Genomic DNA, 21,200 nt, shown 5'->3' on the forward strand with positions numbered 1-21,200 from the left:
GCGGGGCTGACAGAAACCGGGCGGACGGCGCGGCAGCCCGGCCCCGGCCCCCGCCCCGCCGCGGGGCGCTGCTGCCCCCTGCCGGCCGGGCCCGGCCAGCGGCCTCCGCGGAGGACCGGGGCGCTCACCGCCGCTCCTCGCCGCTCCTGCCGGCGGCGGGGAAGCCGCTTTCATGGGGGAAAAAAGGCGGTGCGACCTTCCGTCGTGCCGCTGTTCTCCGGTGAGGAAGGAGAAGGAGAAACGCCCTCCCGGGCGGCGCGTTTCATTTCCACTCCCGGGCGCCCGGCGGTTCACGGCGTGCCCTGAACGCCGAAACGGCCAAACTGCACCAGAGAGCATCTCAGCTGCTTTTAAGAGCGAAGCGTGCGGCCTCCCTTAATGCTTCCCAGAAAAAAATTCACCCCGCAACTGTTGCCAAGCTGGGAATCTCTGCAATGGCAGAAACAATGGCTGAAGCTGCATTTGAGCATGTAAAATGTCATGTTTCATCCAAGAGAAGCCAGGAAAACTCCCAAAGTGGGAAGAGCTTGAGAAGAGCATCTTTTTTTTTTCCCCACCATCTTGCATGGGCATGTGCTGCTTGTTGGCAGACATAGCACAAGTGAGAGAGATAAGAAAAGGAATGTTTACGCCCAGGCTCTCTTAACTTGCCCGAACTGCTCCAGGACACTCAAGGATGTGTCTTCATTGTTCCCCCTTCCAACTACCAACATTGCAACCAGCACGGTCTAAACAAAGAGGACAAGCTTTTGTCCCACAGTTGGCTTCTGGATTGTTTCTCCCTATGTGTAAACTTCAGTATGGCCTCTGTTGGAACCTGGGAGGCAACACTGGAAATTCGTCACGGCCCAGGCACTACCCCATTGTGCAGGAGAAGACAGGATAGTCTTTGGCTAATATGGTGCCTCAATTTAGCAATGCGCCCTTAGCAATGCCTTTCACCTCTTACATTTTGAAGTGAAATACTTTGTGCAGATAAAGCAGAATGGGAAAATTAAAGAGGGATTGGGGTGTGTGTGTGTGTGATTAGAAAGATAATATTTCAACTTTAACCTGCTTGAAAAGATACCTAAAAAAGATGACTTGAAATCTCTTACAGTTTTGGATGTGTCACGGTCACTGGTCACAGAGCTGAACTAACAATCCCAGAGCACCTTGTCTGTCCATGTGCTGTGTGCAACCCAGCACCCAGCCGCTGGATTTTGACCTTGACTTTTCAAGGATTGTTTATGGTGCATATTACTAGGACATTCAGGCACCTCTTGTGGCTTCCCACTGTAAATACCAAGAGAACAAACTCTCTGATTTATTAATCAATTAATTAGATACAATATATTTATGGCTACCACAGGCCCACAGTAATTTGTTTTAACAAAGTGCTAGGCTGCAGTGAAAAACAAACTGATATGGTGTATCACTCCTTCTTCATAAGGACAACCCTGTTTCTTTCTAAGCAAGGATGGTAACAATTACCTAATGGAACAGCTAACGTTTCCGTTGAAATTTGAATTTGTAAATAGCTGGACCATTTGTTGTCTCTTTCTTCACCTTTACTTTATGAGTTTTGTCCTAGAAAAAAGAACAAGAAATAGTTGCTGGCATCTATGAAGGAAAAAAAAAACCAAACCAACCCACCCTCATATAAATAAGAAAGTCCCTGGCTAGGACTGATAAGGCATTAGTGAAAAATGGTCACTTTCCACTGTTTAGGTGGGAATTATATTTCTGTCTGGTCTTTCCACCTTTAGGTTGTCAGGTACAATCTGTTTTGTTCACAAGCACCAGTGAATGGCGAGTCCCATTGAGACAAATAATTTTTTGATCATTGGGATTTTTAAGATCTTGTAACCTACAGAAACAGTTCCTTGTCTCTGCTACTTGAAAGTATTAATTCAGTACTTGAAAGCTGGTAACAGTATTTTAGAACAGACTTGTGAGCACCGCTTCAAAGTTGAGTCTTTGTCCTTGCTGACATGGTAAGAGTTGGACTAGCAGGTATGATTTACCAGCCATGGCACAACTGGAATGCTTCATCTCCTTGCTTTTTCCATACTAAAAGAGGATTACTTACATTTAGGAGTTATTGGGAAGTGTCGGTATAAAATCAGAGTGAAGAAATGCATGCATACAAAACTAGACCTAATGACCTTAACAGAACAGATTCAAAGAACCAGAACTAAATCCCTCACCAAAAGATCTTTACGTGTCTGGATTTTCTGTGCAATAACAAACATGGCCTTTTCTCTTTCAATGCGCTGCTTCAGGAGGTCATATTGATTCTTCCTTTGCTGGGCTAATTTCTGGAGGAGGAAAAAAAAAAAAAGTTTTTTTAAGACAGAGAGAGGAACAAGACACTATGGCCTACAACTGACCTATTCTGAGGCACTTGGACCTCACAAACATTTTTTACATTTTAAAGTCATAATCATACTAAAGAATGGTGCTTCAATTCTGTGGCTAGATTCCAGAGAACCGTTTTAACATCTTGATTCTCATACTAGAGGTTTTCTAGTTAGGACTTAATTCTTTGTGCTTGTTTTAATCTCCTAAATCCAAACATAAAAAACCAAACCTCTTCTAACCTAGTTTAGATGCTGCGTAACCTTGTTCAGTACGCGCCTGGAGTTTCATTTTTCCAAATCCTCTTAATTTCAATGTTGAGTGCAAGATAACATTTAACTCCCTAACAAAAACCCAATTTATCTGGGGGGCGGAAGGAAAAAAAAAAAAAAAAAAGAGACCAGAGACCAATTCCTGAAGTGCTTAGAAATTGCACAGAAGCCTCCCAAAATGCAACTTGTTTGGTCACGTTTACTTACTAAGCATGGATGGCTTTCCCACCACAAAAATGGTATTACTGCAGGTGTGATTTAAGTAATTAAATTAAGGAGAACAGATCCCAACAGGCTTAAAATATGACTCAGAGATTTAGAGGAGAAAACTTGTCAGTCTACAACTTGTCCAACTGCTTTACTGACAAGCCAAACTGAGAAAGCTGGCAAGAAGAAAGGGACCACAGGGTGTTTGTTATCTGACATCTGATTCAGAAAACAACAGGTTACAAATTTACCAATCGGCAATTTTAGACAACTTTGTTTTTACCTTACACATACTAACTCAAGGTTATAAGACTGCCCAATATATCTAAACTAATTAAGTGCTATTTACAGTGTTAAAGCCATGTGTAGCTACTTCTAGCACATAAGTGCTGTGATACTAAAACATCAGAATCAAAGTTGATTGTGTAAGCAATTCATCCTGAAGGATCACGAAACACTTTAAATTCGGAAAGTCAGGAAATGAGACTATAGCTTAAATGCCTTTAAGAAGAAAAAAGGGATGACAAATCCTGAATCTCAAGCAACTTCAGAAGATCAGAAACCCAACAACACAAATATCTATGTTGGAATAAGCTTCTTCACATCGCTATTCAGGTACGCAAGGGTTTTGGGGGAGGTGTGAAGGGAGACTTAACAGTGGATGCTGCAAAAAATCACACTTAAAACTGCAGCAATCTATTGAAAAGATAGTCCCATAGATGTATGTCACGTAATGGAGAAAAAATATATCAATTTTGCCAAGAAAACTGCCTAGTCATATCTACAGCATTCCTTTCTGGCCCATACATCACAACTCTTGATTTATAATCCACAGTGGACTGGGATACAACAGAACAAGTTCTCCATGTCGATCCAGGAGAAGATTTGACTATAGGCTCCAGGCACTTGATGATTAAGTGACATCCACTACAGCCTTGTGTCACCAATAAAAATTCTAAGACAACAAAACAACTTTGTTCTCCTCCACAATTGTAGGGGTCGGCGTTCGGAAGATCTCGCGTTGTCACGGAAAGTTAGAGGGTTAGTCGCAGCCTTGTGATGTACCTGTAACCCCACCTCCCCTTGTTAGTATAAAAGGAATTAACTGCGCAATAAAAGGCGGAAGTTGGCGCTCACACTGTGTGTGTTATCTGTCTCTTTCCCTGGTCCGGGCCGACCAGTGATCTAAGCGTGGCACCTTGATATGTAGCGAATGCTACAAATGGTCCAACGAATCCTCTTTAGTGCTTATTATATGAAAGATGTAAAACATTAGGAAAACTACAATACCAATAGTCGCAGGACAAACTACCTTTAAGTGGACAGGATCAGTAGCTCCTTTCAGTGTCTCTTTCTCCAATGTTGCAATGGTCGGTCGGTTGTACACTCTGTCTACAAGCTCTGGAACAGTATCCAGATGAGTTGCAATATCAAACTCCTGAACTACAAATAAAAAGAAATTTAGGAATAAACTTATATGGACTTCTTGGACTAATGCTCAGCAAACCTTCCAAACATGTAGCTTAAGTACAGTCAACGATGGAAGCCCCAGCAACATAGCTTCTGCAGAACTGAGGTCTTAATCTAGTAATCAAAAGAGATTTCTAGAGCACCTGAATTATTATTCCTGAAAAAAAACCCCACCTTTTTTTAATGATAACAGCATAAAGAAAGCACCATACTATTTTAAACAGCCTACAATAAAACATCATGGAACAAGTTTTTTGATAAAACCTATTTAAAGTTTACCTTCTTTTTTGGTATCGAAAAAGAACATGTGCTTGTTGGGTTTCTTCCCCTCAGCATCCAGCAGATGGAGCTCCGACTTCAGCCTCTCGATTTTCTGCAGGAAAGAAAAGTTAAATCTGTTTTGGCAAACATCTGTCAGTAATGTCTCCCTGAAGTAAACTCCTGTTTGTTTCTCAAGCATCTGAACTCTTCCTTTTTTTTTTAAAATCTTTGAAAATACATCTAGTCTATACTTATGTCATGTCTTCATAACCTTTTTGCGTAGAGGTTAACAGTAATTTCCTGTATTACTCAGCCAAACACATACAAATCAATTTTCAGAACAGTAAGTTATCTGTACAGCAGACAAAGTAGGAATGATTACCATGAAATCACTAGCAAAAGCGTGGATGAAAATTCAAAGCTGACTTTAATTTTTTATCTACAGTGACGGTGTGTGGATCAACATCAGAGCATAAAACATTTTCAGAAGTGGGTCATATTTCTGTTGATTGCCTGCCTACCAAATTCAAACAACCCACTTCAGGAACAATAATCCTCAATTCTTTATGAATATGAGAAGAAAGAGTACATGTTTAATGTCTGAAATTTACATAAGAAATCGCCATGTTTTATAATAATGCACAGTACAGTTTTTATTATTCAGTATACCTTTAGGTTCTATATACAGAGCTCCACTGACATTCCCATCTATCATTTCCAGTATTGCACAAATCAGATTTCACTAAAAATAAACATAATAGCCAAAACAAAAAAAAAACCACAATAAAAAGAACAATTCTGAGCAAACTAGAAAACACTGAAAAAGAGAAGCATTACCTTGGCTTCTGCCACTCTTTTCATTTCCACATATTTAATATCCTGTGTCCTCATCAGTTTCACCTGTTCGGGGGTCACTTCATCCTTTGGCTGCTTTATTGTATGAACTCCATCCTAAAACCAGATGGAACATAGCACTTACAGACAGATACCATTCCAGCTATAGTGTACTATGGGTCCTAATAATCAAAGCAAAAGAACCTTTTTTGTCCTTTGCCTCTCAATTTCTTCAAAGCTTTCCAAAGGCACCAAGCCAAGTCTGCTAATTTATTTACTAATTCATAAATTAAAAACCAGGTAGAAAAAACAAATCATGTTACTTAGAGCAACAGAGTGTAACCCTGCTTGAAGGCAATCTAGATTCTCACCTGGAGCTCTGCACGTATCATTTTAAAGTAGAACTCATCAGGATTCTTGTCCAGAGCTTTCTTTTGAAGTGCTCTGAGGGCATTCTGTTTCTTGTGATAGTCACTAGGGGGAAAAAAAACCAAAACAAAACAAACCCATACAGAAGTTGTTCAGCAGTTTCTCCACATTCACACTCCCTGATGAGATGCCGAGTCCTTCAAAGTGATGCTCAGAGCTTTGAGTAGCAGACCAGGCTCCACATACAGAGCTGGACACCAACTAGTGACTTTAGCTTTACGGTTTATGCCTTAACAAAGCTGGAAAGGAACAGCGTCCAACAGTAAGTGTTAGAGGAGTAACGGAAACACGTTCACCCGTTCTGCAAAGCTTACTGAGCTGCTTAGGACTCCCAGAATCAGCCATTAAAGATGGAAGATAATGCTTACGGGTTTTGTATTAATCACAGTAAGAACGATTTTTGTGGGGCCTTCGACCTCCACGTTCCCTCTCTCTCCGACTCAACCGCAGGGATACTTAACTGTCCGTGCACGTCTCCCTTGCTTCCACGGACGCGCCCGCTACCTGGGAGCGGGTACACCGGTTCCCGTGCCGCCGAGCGCGCTGGCTCTTCCCGTCGTCTCTGCCACCGCGGTGCAGGGACCAGCCCGGCCGGAGGCCAACGCTCCAGAGCCCGGGGGCACCCGCGAGCGCCGCCGGCCGCCCCCGCCCGCCGCGGCCGCCTGCCTCGCCCCCGTCCCCGAGGCCGCCCTCCCCTCGCCGCGGTCCCACTCACTCGGCGCGGAGCCGGTAGTCCTTCTTCTTCTCCAGCAGGCCCAGCTTCTTCCGGCAGGCGGGCTAGGAGGAAAGGCAGGGAACGGCGTCGGCGGCCGCCGCCACCGGCGGCGGGGACGGGCCGGGCCCGGCCCGGCCCGGCCGAGGGGGACGGCGGCCCGGCCTAGTGCACTGACCTGGGCCCGCTCGCGGTGCGGGCGCTGCCCCGACTTGGCGGCTTTCCTGAAGGCGGCCGACATGGTGGCGGTCCCGCTCGCCTGACACGGGCCCCGACCCTCGGCCCTCCGGCCCCGCGGTGCCCCCGCTCTGTCCCGGCCCCGCCCCGCCGAGCCCCTCGCCCGGTCCCCCCGCTGCCGCCGCTGCAGCCCCCCCGCTGTGAAACGCCGGGCGCCGTGCACAGGCCGGAAAGGGCGGGGCTTCGGGGGGTCAGAGGTCGAGCGCGCGGCTCGCCGGGCGGTGGCGCCGTCTCCCCGGCGACGGCGCGGCCCGGCGCGCGGCTCCTGCCCGGCTGGGCCCTGCCGGGCCCCGCCGCCCCCTTCGCCCTTTCAAAGCCGCGGCGGGAGGCCGAGCGCAGCCCCGTTAAGCCGCGGCGGTGCTGCGCGGGCGGGAGGCTCGGACCGAGCCGACCTTCCCCCGGGGGAGCCGGCGCACGGCCCCGAGGGTCCGGCCAGGAGCGCGGGGACCCCGCGGCCCTTCTCGGCCGCGCCCCGGGCGCTGCTCTGCCGCCGCGGACTGCTGCCGATCGGCGGCCGAGCCCGCTCGGGAGGCTGGGCCCCATCCGTCGGGCCCGGGCGGGAGCGGCGCCGGGCGCTTGGAGGGCGCGGGCCCGCGGCTGCGGGTGGCTCGGCTCCTGGGCAGGGGTCCCTGCCGCCGCTGGGGGCCCCCACCCGGCCCGGGTGGGACCTGTCCGCGCCCTCTGGGGCGCGCAGGCCGGGATCTGAACCGCAGCCCCGGGGGCCGGCGCGGCCGTGCCCCCCCACCCCCCGCCGTGCGTTTTAGCCGTGGGGCCGGTTGCGAGCCCGCGGCTGGGCGGGGGAAGAGCCGCGCCGCGCCCGGGAGGGGGAGCCGCAGGGCAGGCGACGGGCTGCGGCGGCGGGGAGGCTCCGCGGGGCTGCCTTGTGCCCGGCGCCGGGAGCCGTAGACGGGGGCTCCCCTACGGGGCGGGAGCCGGCGTCTTTCCGCGCTGCCCCTTCGGCGACAGACGAGCCCGCGGTCGGCCGGCTCTCCCGGCGCCCGCCACCGCCGCTCCCCCCCGTCCTGCGGACGGCCCCGCGCCTCGCCGAGCTGAGTAGCGGGGAAGCGCGGCCGGGTTGGGGGGGCGGGCGGGCTCCGGGGTGGCCGCTCGGAAGCGAACGGGGGAGGCGAGGGGATTAACGCCGGGCCGGCGGCCTCGGGACGGGGAGGGGGGGGTTCCTCCCGCGGGGGTCGGGGATAGGCGGCCCCGCTGCCGGGAGCGTCCCGCTCGCAGGCGGCGGCGGCGTAACAGCTCCCGGTTCTCGGGGCGAGTGCCTGTACGGGGCGGGCACCGGACGGCCGAGCCCGCCGGCCCAGCCCAGCCCAGCCCGCCGCCCCTCGGCCCCGCCCCGGGCCGGGCTCCGCGCCGCGGGGCCGGGGAGCAGTGCCGAGCCGCGCCGCGCCGAGCCTGCCCATCGCCGGGCGAGCAGCGAGGGGGGGGCGCGGCACCGGGACACCGACCAGGTGGGTCGGGACGGGACGGGCGGCACCGGTGGGGGGGACGGCGGCGGGAGCTCGGGCCGATGGCGGGAGCCGCCGCTGCCGCCCGCTCTGGCCCCCGCGGCCCCGGGCGGGTCGGGGCAGCGGCGGGCCGGGTGGGGGGGGCGGAAGGGAAAGTGCCTCCACGGCCGGTGTCCCCGGCGCTCTGCGGGGACGGGCATCCCGGCTGGGCTCGGTCTGTCGTTACCCGGGATGTGGCTCACCCTCAGAGCTCCGCTTCGGTGCGTTCTGGGAAGCAGAGCTTGCACCGTTTTCTGAAAGAAAAACCCAAATCTTTCGGCCGTGTCTCTCTCTCTCAGACTGTGTAGTTGCAATGCTTAACTGGTATTTTATTAAGAAAGCTCCAAAACTTAACCAATAAAACTCGGAAGTAAACTTAAACCAAATGTTCAAACGTAGCATAGAGAAATTTTCAACACATCCTAAACGGTCATTATCTTTCCAGAGAATCCCAGGGTAGGTACGGGGAAAGACTACCCAAAGCCTTGCTTTTTTTTTTTTTTTTTGTGAATGTTAAACAAAGACTCAAAAGTCACAGTTTGAACCTTGCTATTAAAAAATAGCTCAGCTTCTTTTCAAAATGTCTTTTTACTGAGCACAGTTTTGTTTCAGATTGTTACGTTTTCTTACAGGTAATGTTTTATTTCCTGGTTTCCAGTGTTGTTGGTATTTAGTACTTGCTGTTCCATTAACTGCTTTGACTCTTTCATGAGGATTAATGGAAATGTTGGATATACTTTATAGTTAGCCTGGGTGAAGCATGTTAGTAGGAATTACTCTCTAGTGACTCAAAGCTCAAATGGATGGCATATGATGGTGGTTACTTATCTTCACAGTGCAGGCTTTGATACTGAAGTTTCTATACTTAGATTTGAATTTAGTACCTTCACTGTTTCCCAGTTTTGGAAATCACAAAGAAATCTTTCCAAAGTGGAAAACCCGTCATAGGAGCACAGGGAAAGCCACCCTAGACCAGGCCGAAGGTCTGATGAACGCAGTATCCTGGTGGCAGCACAGGCCACTAGCGAACAGCTAGGGAAGAGTGCGGGGAGATTTCTTTTACTTTTCTGACTCTCCTATGAAATCATTAGAAATCTGTGGCTCTTCCAGCTGCTGTGAATGTGTGGTTGTCAAATATTCCTTTACTGTTAATTTTTGAGAAGCATTTTCTTGGCCATTTCCTTAGGAGTCTCTCGTATTTAAATATCTGCCTTTGGCATGAGTAATATTTTCTGTTGTTCACAAAGGTGTTGAAGCTGTCACATTTCCCTAATTCGCTTTGTCAAAGTATGGTTTAACTTCCTGATAGGCAGGCCATCAGCAGGGCAGCAGGAAAGGGGAAGTCTGACATTTCTTCTGTCTTTCTTTCGTGCCATTTTTGTTCCTTTTCCTAGGATGGAGACCGTATGGTTCTTTTGCTTCTCTTGCCGGCTCCTTCCTTACACGCACAGAGTTGTGAGCATTACTTTGTTACCCAGCTAGGTCTGTAATTTTGTATACTGGTGGCAGAGCATAGGAGACAAAAATATAGTTAGTTGTGGGCACTAATTGTAGTGGATGCTCTACAGCAAAAAGTATGGTTTGGAATGAGAACTCCTTAAACCTGTACATAGGGAGTGGTGGGGACACACCGAAGGCAGGGTGGTGTTTGGAAATATCCAGAATTCCCTAGCAGGAAGCCCTGTGAACAGTTCCATGGTCTCAGCTTCTGGACCACCACTGTCTTTCCATCTTGGATGTTTTTGAGGTGCCTCTTGGGGGAAAATCTGCACATCTCCCCTGCCTGCAGAATAGCACCTGAAGAGCTGAGTGGTGACTAGTGTGCTGAAGATCAGGCTGGCTCCTTGGTGTCTGGGAGGACAGTAGGTCCCTGCCATTCCCTCTGCAGGATTTGCAGCCATCTGCAGCATGTCTGCTGTCAGCTCTGCTTCCTGTTTACACTGCAGTTCGTTTTGGAGCGGACTCTGAAACAGCCATGCTGTCTGAGGACACAGCTGGCAGCTGGGTGGCTCAGCTCTCCGACATCATTATGGGGAGGAAAGGCAGGAGTCTCTTTCTTGGCCCGTGTCATTGTGGTTGCCCTGATGACATATGCTTTTTTTTTTTCCTGTAGAGTGCCAGCCTTGTGTGGCTATAGGTAGTGTTCACTGGTCAATACATTTGAGAGGTATCAGCTCAGTGATGTTCTTCTGAGTTTTGGACCTACCAGCTTTAAGACAGAGGTGAACCCTTAACTGATAGAGCCAGGAAAAACTTCTCTGCGGGCAGGTTACTGAAATTCCCAGTGCACCAACTTTGGAAGCACTTGGTGCTGTTCACAGCCAGGACCCACTTGCTCTATTGCTTGCTCTATGAGGTAAGATGCTTTCTACTGTGTTCCTAACTGTGGCTGAGCTGATGCTGTTCCATGGCCTGCTGTTTTTTGAAATGCCAGCGGAAAATGGAATAAACTGATTACTTTTAGTGCTCAAGTGATTCCTACCCTCTCTCCCTGGAAAAGGACTTCTATGGTAGTCACGGCACTGATACACAAGATTTTCATGGTGGCCCTCTGGGGTCCTCGTTCATGTCTGTAGGATTTTCACTGTCCGTAGCTTGCATGAGGTCATGCTTCAAGAGCCCTAATTGCAGCTGTAGCCTTGGGAGAGAGACGCGAGTGTAAACCTTTCTGTCTCTGCTTCACCTTTTGTGTGAGAAAGTTTCCATAGACAATGAAGGTGCTTACAGAAAAGTGGGGGCTGACTGGCTGGCTCCTCTGAATAAAAGCCAAACTTTTTAACTGGGCAAACAGCTTCATAATTTCTTCTAATTGCTCAAGTAAGGGAAGCATTTCTCCTCTGGTGTTCAGTATCCCTGGTCGACATCTGCTGTTCTTGGATTGCCTGTGCCCACTGTGGAGCACCCAGCTTGGTCTGGCAAGAAGGTGGTGCAAATGACATTTGCAGTTTTGCTCAGCATTTGACACCAGAGCGCAAGCTGCTACACCTCGTTCCTCAGAGGACTTTGACTATTTCTGCTGAAACAGGTGCAATTTCGATGGCCAAACTGGAAAAATTCAGAAAGAACTTGACAGTGTTTTGCCTGGTGATGTCATGAAAACAAATGTAAATGGTTTACTCTGTTTAAATTAAAAAAAAAAAAAAAAAAAAAGACAGCTATAACAGTAGAAACCAGCTGCATCTAGGAAAGGGAAAAGACCAGTTGTTAGGGGGCAGAGAAACTTTACCAGTATTATTTAATCTTCAGATTGCTACCAAGAGTTTAGGATCACTTTTAAAGGATAGGTCGTTCAAGTACAAGGGCTGAGAGTTTGCAAGCAAAGGGGTTCAGCTGCACGTGCTTTGTTGGTTTCAGTGGGACTTGGGTCCCACAGCCAGACTTGACAGCTCTGACTGCTCTCTGTGAAGCAGCTGCCATGAAGCTGCTGCAGCGCTCTCCGTTCTGCAGCCATTCCACAGAGGAGGTGGCATTTCCCATGACGGCTGATATGTAGTTACTAGACTTTGTCCATTAAGAAGTGGTGGGTCTTTAGCTACAGTTGGAAAGAAAAATGCTGCATTCTGAGGAGATGTAGTTGCTGAGAAAAGTCCTTGGTCTTTGTTTCTTCTCTTCCTTCCGTTTTGCACTGGTTTTGCCAGGTGTAAAACACAATTGTCAGCAGTTTACAGGGAGGAGGAGTGTCAGTTTTCCTGTGGAAGAAAATATCAAGGGTCTGATTGTGAAGGGAAAGGGGAAATTGAAGAATGCCACATGGCTTCCACCTTCCTGTATTTCATCCTAGCAGAATTGCCTCTGCTGAGTGACTCACTTTGTGTCTGTTGATATTTGCTAAATGGAGAACAGTTTTAACAAATGATTCTGCCCTTACTCAACAGGAGTCCACCAAAAGGATAATATTACTGTGGAAGGAATCAGAAAGACATGTCCATTAGGGCTAAGTTAATCAAGAGTTATTTAGAAATATGTTAACACAGAATCCAAATAGCAATGGAATAAAAATCCTGAAATTCATGTTCTTGTTCTTAGTGCAGTCTCCCTTTGGCTTTATTTGGCCTGTGGTCATCTGACTGTTAACGTTAACTCATACCATTTTTTATTTGCCTCTGAATATGTTACTGTAGATTGTCCTAGCCTTGCAAGTTGCAGAGTGCTTTTGTGTAAAGTATTTTGAACTTCTCAAATACAAAAAAAAATTTCTTAAATCAGCACCATGGATAAATATTAACTCTAGACCCTTCCCATTGGTGTCATCGCTGGACAAAAGTTTGTTGATGTTTATGCCCAACCTGCCCAGTGCCAGTTCTCTTCAGGAATATAAATTATCTTCCAGCACCAACCTGGTGGCTGATGCCAAGGACATAATCTTAACTGCTTCCTAACTTAGTTTTGAATGTCTGAGCTGTAAGCCAGAGGAATGTGCTGTATCTAACCTGGAGCTGTTAGCGGCCTCCAATGTCATAAATCCAGTGAGTGGAGAAGCCAGTGCAGGTGACTGGACAGCTGGAGCTGTTTTCTCTACACACCAGGGGGAAAGGGACCTCTGAATAGCTCAAGGAAATGCTCAGTGTTGTTGGAACGGCTGTGGATCTGCTTCCCTAGTGCTTCCTTCAGCACATGTTACACTTGACCTTGCCAGCACTAAACGCCAATAGGAGTCAAGTCATTGTCCCCAGTGGCAGATTAAACTGCTTGGCCATTGTTGAGAGTCCAAGATTTTCCTCTCTCACCCTGTTTAAATGACTGCTTGGATGTGCAGCCAAAGTAAACATGAGCTAATAAAAAAATGTAGAGATAACAGATACAGACTAGCTGTTGCGGACTAAACAGGCATGCTGTAGCACAAAGATGTGTGAGTTTTGCTTGCATCTTTTCTGCTTTAGTTTTGAAGCTCAATTAGCTGAAAAAGAGGTGGTACAGATCAAGTATAACTTCCTTTCTGTTGTGATAGGGGAACTGTATTTATGTGTATCCTTTGAATCAGAAAGGGATCTGTTAGGCTGCTCAGGATCTAGTGCCTGCCTTCCAAGGTATAGTGCGCAAACCCCAGGCTAGCACTTCCTCACTTGAGAGCTGGAAGTGTGGTGGCAGTCCATGCAGTTTTGGAATACTTTCCTGTATTTCCCCACAGTCCATTTCCTTGTTGGCAATAGATGCATTTTCAATTGACTTTTTACTTTTTCATTTACACAGTACGCAGCCTGTGAAGGCCATTGCTCTAAGATAACATTGAGATCAGTAGTCTGTGGGGGGTTGTAAGGAGGTGAGATAGCTACGTGGCTATCAGGAGTGCCTAAACTTATGGTAAAGGAAAGAATGAGATCAGGAGAGGATCAAAAATCTTTCCGTGTGTGAAGCCACTGTGAAGTGGTGGGGGCTGGATTGTCCATGTATTCCTGTGATGCAGTGCTTTTGGGTACTGTGTTATGTTATAAAAGGTGCTGAAGTGAATTGCTGGAAAGGTACTATAACTGTTTTAAGTGCTTGTATGTTGCTAGCATACGTAATCACTGTGTGTCTGAAGATGGCTGACCTGCCAAAGTCCTTTTGCAGTGGCTTTCTTTGCTTTCCCCTTCCTGAGGCCTGGGTTGGCATGCCTTTGGCTCTGGTGGGATAGCATGGTCTTGCACTCTGTCCTCCAGTGTCTTCTGTAGTGGAATGGCAAGCAGTGATCAAAAGGTTATAGAGAAACTGAGGGCTGAGAGTGTGATATGACATTAAAGGATTAAAGGCTGCTGGGCAATAATTACCATAAACGATGCAGACAAGTCCAGATCTAGGAACAGTTTTTCCTCTTTCATCCCAAGCCAGTCATGGCTCATGCTGACAGCACACCTGGAAATGAGGTAACTGCATACTCTGCCCACATTGTTCAGATTTGCTGGGGCTTGGGCACAGACGTAGGATGTGTTTTCTTTGCTCCTGGGCAACCTTTGTTCTCCTGCAGCCAGGAAGTCTTATTTACTGGTGAAATGAGACAAGGCAGGGTGCTTCTCATCCTTTCTTGGGAAAGATGCTCCTAAGCCACCTGTGCTGTGACTTTCCTGAGAAATACGCTTTCCAGATGTGGACATCTTGCTGCTATTGAAGTTTGAGGCAGAAATACTTCCAGAGCTGCCTGAACATGTTATTTAGGTCAATTGCAAGGAAGATGGCAGCATGAATCAGAAAAGAAGTTGGAAGAGGAGGAAAGTCATTAGACAGCACCTTGACATCCCCTGCCAATGCAGGATTTTTCTCTGCCAGCACAGAAGCACAGTTAGAGATCATATTTGTTGTCTTCTGTGCTCCCCATACACTCCTGTAACTTTGAGTAGCTGGACTGGAAATGAAAGAGAAGGCTGCAAACAAAAGCCTTGCCTTTATCACTCCACATCAGTGTACCTATTTCCTGGTGTATTAACTAATGTCTCTGAAACAGAGAGAGCGAGCAAGGTCCTCTCTTTATCCCTCTGGAAAACAAGATACATCAGAATAATTGCTCTAACTGCATCCATTTTGGGTGAATGAGTCTCCAGAAGATGCTTTTGAGGAGGCACAGTCATCACATTTTTGTGGCAACCCCTCACTGGTGGAGTGCTGGCTGAAATAGCTTGCATGATTTTCCCACCAGGTAATGGGCAGGCGGTGCCTGGTGTGCAGCAGCAGCAGCACCAAGGAGCACTAGGGGTGTGCAGGGAGGAAAGCAAAGCCAACAGCCTGAGCGCGCTGGGCTGGGTGTTGGGCTGAAGGGATGTCAGCAGTGGTGGGAAACCTAAAAAACGTCCCATTGGGCAGGGCTTTGCCGAGCACTCCGTTTCCCTTCCCAGAGGAAGCAGCCTGAATTTACCCGTTGCTCTGTAGAGACCTGTAGGCTAAAACAAATTATTCTTACGCAGTAGAAAACATTGGGACCAACCTTAACTGATGAAGCAATTTGCCAGCTTTTAGCCTCAAGCTCCCTAGTCCCTCAGGGCTTTCCAGTGTAACGACTTGGGTCGGTTTCCCAGAAAGATTCCCTTGGATATGTGCTGTTGGCAATACTCTGGCTCATTACTGGCCGTTTTATTTTTCCAAGAGCCAGCTCTTGTTAGCTTCGTTCTCACAGTATTGTTTTCTTTCTAGAAGAAGATTTTGCTGGCTCTCCTAAACTATCACATGGGAATTGCTTACTAGCTTAGATTTATTTTTTTTTTGTTTTGACCCAAAGCTGCGCTTCGCTCCCCTCTGTAACAGTGCCAACATCATTTCCAGTCTCTTTTAAGCATATGTTTTGCAATAATATCTAAACTCTTGGCTCCAAATAACTGCCTTACAGAGAGATTAGTATCTTTTAAAGAAGGAATTGAGAAGCAAATAGTGAGAACAAAAGCAGTATCTTGAGAGCCTGTAAGACTATCCTGACCTTTCCCAAAGGCCTCAGCCTAGACTTCAGGGTTTAGCTAGCAGATGGCAGAAATCAGGGTGGACTTTAGTTTGCGTAGTCCTCTGCCCAGTCACTGTGTTTGCTGGAAATGTGCTTTGCACATTGTTGCCATCTGGGCTTGACTGTACTATTCTTATAATCTCCAGGGAACCTTCTCTAGCAGAGCTCATCTCTGATGGAAGTCCTCTTTGGCTGACCTTGCACTGAGGCTAGTATTAGCAGCATGGATTTTTGAGATTTGACAGCAGCATTCTTTATAGGAAGAAAACTGGCTTGGGAAATGTTTTGTCCTGGCTGGGAAAGAAGGTATGCCACTTTCTAGTTGCGTTCTCCAGGTATCCAGCTGGGTATGTGGTATTAAACTAGAGAGTGAGGAGGTCAATATTAACATTTTCAAAACTTCAGGAGAAAGTGCTATGGGAATGCAAAGGCCTTTAGAAAACCAACTGAAAAATTGCCTTTGCTTTAGATGGGAGAACTAGATGTAGAGGTGAGAAGGAAGTTGTATGAGGCTATTCAGGAAATTAGCAGCAGTGGTGGGAGTATACCCCTTATCTTCTGATGTTAAAAAGCTCCTCCTTGGTTTGCATCAGCGTGTGTCTGGGAGGCTGTGCCTGATCTGCAGAAATAAAGATTAATGGTTAGAGAATTGGCGTCTTTGGAAGTGAAATTTCTCTCCTAATTAGCACATTGCTCAATTTGGGTTGCAGGTAAGTTGAGTTCCTATTGCTCCACATGTTTTTATGAGTTTGTTGCTTGTTAGTGCACATGACTATATATGAGTGTACAGATTTCAGCATCTCCCTAGGACTAAATAGTATCAGGGTTAAATGTATTTGCTTTTGTTGAGTCTTCAGCTACAAAGTTTTGTGGCAGAGTAGCGGAAGTGTGTAAAGCTGATGCTCTGTTGAATGTTAAATGAGACTATCTGCACTTACATTTCTATCCTCATTGATTCTTCCTTTGTACTGCAGTAGTATCATAGATCTGGAGGTTGCAAATTTCAATTAAATTTGTGCAAAATGGCTTTGGGGCAGTTTCTGCTTGGGAATCTTTGTTGTTGTCCTTGTAAATAGAAAACCTGATGCACCGGACTAAAATAATGCAATCAGAATGGATTTTCTAGAAATGTTTTCTAATCCCTCTGAATTGTGATTCTTAAAATTTATATTCAAATGTCTTCTGCCACACAGGCAGAATGAGGGCTCCAAATGCTGTGAATAACTGCTCTTGGCAGCACTATTTACCAAAGTAGTAGCTAAGTTGGATCCTGTATGTTCTGACCTGCCCGAGTCACAGGTCATCCATTTGCACCAGCTGCTGCAGTGTCCCAGAGAATTTCCTGCATTGCTTTTTAAACATTTATATATGCAGGGACAAGGAGTAGATCAGAAGACTCTCATATACCACGATGATCCTTTCCTGATGTTACGTGCTGTGTAGCCACCTCTTCCTCCAAGCTCTTTCCAGCTGGCCTCATCTCTCCATGCTCTTCCAAGGTTTTTACCTTTATTTGTGTGAGTGAGCCTGGGGTTGTGGTGTTCTCTTTTGCTCATCCTTTGGTAGAGCAGGCAGTTGAGATGTGTTGAACCTGGAGCTGGGAGTCTCAGAACTGCAAGGGAGCTGACTAACAAGTGGCTGCTTACAGAGGGAGGCAAGAGTAAGTGGGGGGGGGGCAGAATCTTCATCTGAATCTAAATGAACAGTCTGCTTTTCCGAAGAACTGAGCTGACTTTGCCTTAAATCAAAAGGTTGGATAGGTGGTCAGCATCCCTGGAATTGAGAGGCTAAGATACAGGCTGCCAAACACAAAAACAAGGCAAGAACAAAACAAAAAACTCTCCCAGCCTCTGTTCTGAGGCTGTACCAGCTCTGGCTCAGATACACAACATTTCAGGTGTGGAAGGGTATCTCCCAGCTTGAGCAGCTGGTCCCAGGAGCTGTGCTGTCCTCTGGAGAGCAGGGTGTCTGTGTTCCTGTTGGCACTGTGCATCTCGCAACATGTGCTCACAGACCTGTGTTCACATCTCAATCGCAGAGCTCTGTACTCGTGACACATTTATGATGGATTGCTGAACACTGAACCTGTGGCACCCGTTTGTCTTCTGCTCCCTCCTGCTTGCCCCAGTCCATCCTTAGTGAAAAGTCTCACTCTTTCCTCAACCTTTTGCACTCTCCAGCCGTGCACCAGTTGGAGCTCACTTGAGGCTACTTTTGATACAAACTCCGGGAGAATTTGTGTGGCGGTCCCAAAGAGTCTCCTCTCCATGCCTGTCCTGTTGCAGCTTTGTCCTTTGTTTCCCAGGCGTAAGGGACTCCTGCCTTTTGCAGCCCTCTCCGGCTCAGCTGGCCAGCCCTCCTTCAGCCAGGCTCTTGAGAAATCTTCGTGGAGAGTTAGACCTGGCAGATGGAGGCTGTTACCTCATTCCACAAAAATGCTTTGTTATTGAGAAAATGGAAACTGTCTGAGGTTTGGGAGCTGAATAGAGTCATTGGTGTCTGTTTTAACCGCAGTTTGGTGGTGACTGCTGAAAGTTCCCCTCTCCGAGCATTCCCTTTTCCTACACCCATAATCTTCAAGTCAACGGAGAGCTGCAGGGATTTAACTCGTTAGCTGAGCAAATGCTGAATACTGTTGCATACTTTGCAGAAACTTTGCTAAACCCTCAGCATCTTCCAGCAAAAGAAAAATGGCTATCCAATAAATAACCCTTTGCAAACTGTTGGCCAGAAAAGTGATCCCTATGGATACTAAGCCAAATTCAACTCTTTTTTACAATCTCAGCTGTGCCTCTTGTTTACTTGATTTTTAAAAAGCTGTATGAAGATTATGCAGGAACTTCTTGGAGAGAAAAGGCATGCATGGAGGCTTATGTTTTGTAATGCTTTAACACAGGTATCTGAGTACCAGTTCTGAAGAGAAATTTCATCAGTAATTTTTAAAAGGCGATTTCGGCACTGGGGATTTGGGAGCATAGGAGAAAGAATAAAAATAGGGATTGAACTATTTGCAAGCTGGTTTTCATATTGCTGTGAATAGTGACTTGAGTTAGTACAGAAGAGCACTAACCTAAATACAAGACTTGTTTTAGTTAACAGATATTTGTATGCATTTGTGAAACTGTGGCATCTGATACCTCCTGCTGAGAATACTGCATAAGCATTATTCACCAAGCACCCTAACAGAGCTGAAAGCAGCAGTGTTGGCTTTTTGGAAATAAAATGAACACTTTATTTATGTATTTTTAAACTAATGAATCTTAGCGGACCAAATGAATGGCTTCCAGCTGCTACAGATGGTTTTTACATGACTAAATATTTTGGTGCATAGAAAAACCTAGAATACTGGAACCACAAGATATTAAATATTTAATTATTACCCCAGAATATAAATATGGCCTTGATATTATGAATTTGTTTACCCAAATTTCAAGTGTTCACTTAGAAATTCATCAATTCATGTGGTTCCGATCTCGTTATCTGGGAAGAAGAGTGACTACTCAGCATCTTCTCCAAGTTTCTTTAAATGTCGGAGTGGGTTTCAGTAACAGGAATTTGCTTAACTGGAGAAATAATCCCAGCCGTTTCAGGCAGAACCCAGGATCAGTACTTTAGCTGTAATGAACTGTTTCCGTTCTAGATCCCTGCTTTCTGTGGGTTTATAGTGTAACCATAAAAATCCTTTCCAGGCTGAGCTCTGCCTCCTGAGGTCTTTGGGAGGTTTTTTAATATAAAATGCAAATTGTAAAAACAATTAGCAGTTGATTTCTCAGACTGTATCTTACCAGTTTAGAGCCCATTCTAGACATGTGTTGGTTTTGTAACTGTAAAGCAACCTTATTTCTTGAATGATCCAAGCCCACAGGATTTCCCTCATGTGAGTGTATCAGAGGTTAGGTAATTTCTGTTGTAGTTCAGATATGTGTGGCTGCAGATCATGCCGTTTTCCGCTAAAACCGCGTGTATAGTAACTCAGTACTGCTGGTGAAAAATGTCTGCTTTTTAAGGCTCTTCTGATGAAACAAAAGAAATTGAGTAATATGTCTATCTGAAAGGCCTAACTTCAGCATGGTTGAAGACAAAAATTCCTCTCTGAGGTCCACAACTGATGGCAGTATTCCTAGATATTGCTTAGGATGTGAAGATGGTGAAGAAAGAACAGCAACAAAAAAAGTGGGTCCAGAACTGTCTCTGACTGCAAGGACTACTTTTGTCAGCATCATGCTGACAGCATTGCATACTAGCCTAGGCTGCTGACTTTTGCCGGGCTTTTGACCTCACCTTGGAATTCCGCTACCCTCATTTAAAGAAAACATGGCTTTTTGTAGTCTCAAGAACTAACAGTTTGAACTGGTGTGTAACTCCTGGTGCTGCACTACTCCAGTGCCTTCTTTCAGCTCAGCATGCTCACGTTTAAAGCCCAACGTTTAAATAGTAGGAGCAACTAGCAAAGGCATGGTGTTACTTGGTCAAAAGATCTGGAGTCTGGATTAACTGTACTTTGCACAGCACTGTGTCTGTCTGTCATAGAATGGTTTGAGTTGGAAGAGACTTTAAAGATCATGCCTTTTTCTTCCTTCCTTTTTCCCCTGCTTCTCACAAAGAGTTCAGTTTGTGGAATCTATTTGGACATACATCTATAACATGCATTAGTGTCACGGTTCCCAGGCTGATGGGGATATGTGCTGCATCTCAGAAGGAGAAGAAAGATGGACAGGGACTTGGATCTTGGTTCCATTTTTAGTTCTACCAGGCTTGCCTTGTGCCAAAACCCTCTGAGGTGCAAATCCCAGTAGGGAGATAAAATAACACCCTGCCCTGCAGGTATTATAAGGGTAAATAATGTTTTTGCTGGTGACAGCTGTTACAGAATTGAGGAAGCAACAGAGGTACAGGGGTGCCAGATCTGTGGAAACTGAGCGCTCTTGCATTTATGGTCTTGCACTGGATTGTCATAAATATTTCTGTTATTTGCAGTAGGGAGTCAGGGAGCTAAACTACTTTCCAAGTAAAGAAACTAATCCTTTAGCTTGGGTCCTTAAATGTGGATTAGTTATTCTCATCTGCCTCTTTTCTCAGCACATGGAAATTTTCAAATAGAAAAGTCAGCTTTTAAATTTTAAGGCATTTCAGTGGCTACCTTTAACCCAGTGCACACTTCGTATCAAGAAAATTGCTGTGATGCCTAACTCAGAGGGTTCTGGAATATGTAGAGTAGTAGTGGTGCTTACTAAAGAGTCATTAATAGCAAAAAGTACAGTGTGTTGCATGGAACTCAGCCAAAAGAAGTTTTATTTCTAGCATTTCTCAACCCTATGCAAACATCATGTAACTCGCAGGAAGATTAAATCTGGCCCATTGTGCTTGTATAGAAGTCTTGGATGTGTTGCTTTTGGAGAGCCTGAAGAGCTATATGTGGAAAATCAGAAATGCACTTCAGGTTGGTGAAGGTGTTAGACCATATGCGCAGACTATATCATGCTTCATGCTCTGTGAAACAATGACTCAACTAAGGAATGATGAAGTAGATGAAGTAA

At 46.6% G+C, this 21,200-nt stretch overlaps 2 protein-coding genes across 4 annotated transcripts in view; one reads left to right on the forward strand and one right to left on the reverse strand.

Annotated features, from left to right (window-relative positions):
* Positions 1 to 1,276: 1,276 nt before the first annotated feature.
* UTP11 (UTP11 small subunit processome component) lies at positions 1,277 to 6,833 on the reverse strand. The gene is made up of 8 exons (XM_075047193.1): positions 6,704 to 6,833; positions 6,529 to 6,590; positions 5,756 to 5,858; positions 5,388 to 5,501; positions 4,569 to 4,662; positions 4,132 to 4,262; positions 2,190 to 2,300; positions 1,277 to 1,569 (listed from the first exon to the last, which is right to left on the reverse strand). The coding sequence occupies exons 1-8, from the start codon at positions 6,764 to 6,766 to the stop codon at positions 1,486 to 1,488; spliced, it is 762 nt and encodes a 253-aa protein (XP_074903294.1). The 5' UTR covers positions 6,767 to 6,833; the 3' UTR covers positions 1,277 to 1,485.
* Positions 6,834 to 7,668: 835 nt separating this feature from the next.
* The window catches only part of FHL3 (four and a half LIM domains 3), a 31,474-nt gene continuing 17,942 nt past the window's right edge, over positions 7,669 to 21,200 (forward strand). The window contains exon 1 of one of the 3 annotated variants that reach the window (XM_075047190.1): positions 7,669 to 7,810. The gene's annotated coding sequence lies outside the window, so the exon portion shown is untranslated. Of the gene's footprint in view, positions 7,811 to 8,074; positions 8,226 to 21,200 lie in introns of those variants that run through there. The other 2 variants (XM_075047191.1, XM_075047189.1) reach the window with 2 other exon arrangements.

This window comes from Buteo buteo, chromosome 16 (assembly GCF_964188355.1).
Source record: "Buteo buteo chromosome 16, bButBut1.hap1.1, whole genome shotgun sequence".
Lineage (NCBI taxonomy): Eukaryota > Metazoa > Chordata > Aves > Accipitriformes > Accipitridae > Buteo > Buteo buteo.

Coding starts and splice junctions, on each gene's coding strand:
- UTP11 (XM_075047193.1), bottom strand. CDS start 6,766: ATGTCGGCCGCCTTCAGGAAAGCCGCCAAGTCGGGGCAGCGCCCGCAC. Junction 6,591..6,703: donor CGCACCGCGAGCGGGCCCAG/GTCAGTGCACTA, acceptor CTTTCCTCCTAG/CCCGCCTGCCGGAAGAAGCT. Junction 5,502..5,755: donor TGATACGTGCAGAGCTCCAG/GTGAGAATCTAG, acceptor ATCTGGTTTTAG/GATGGAGTTCATACAATAAA.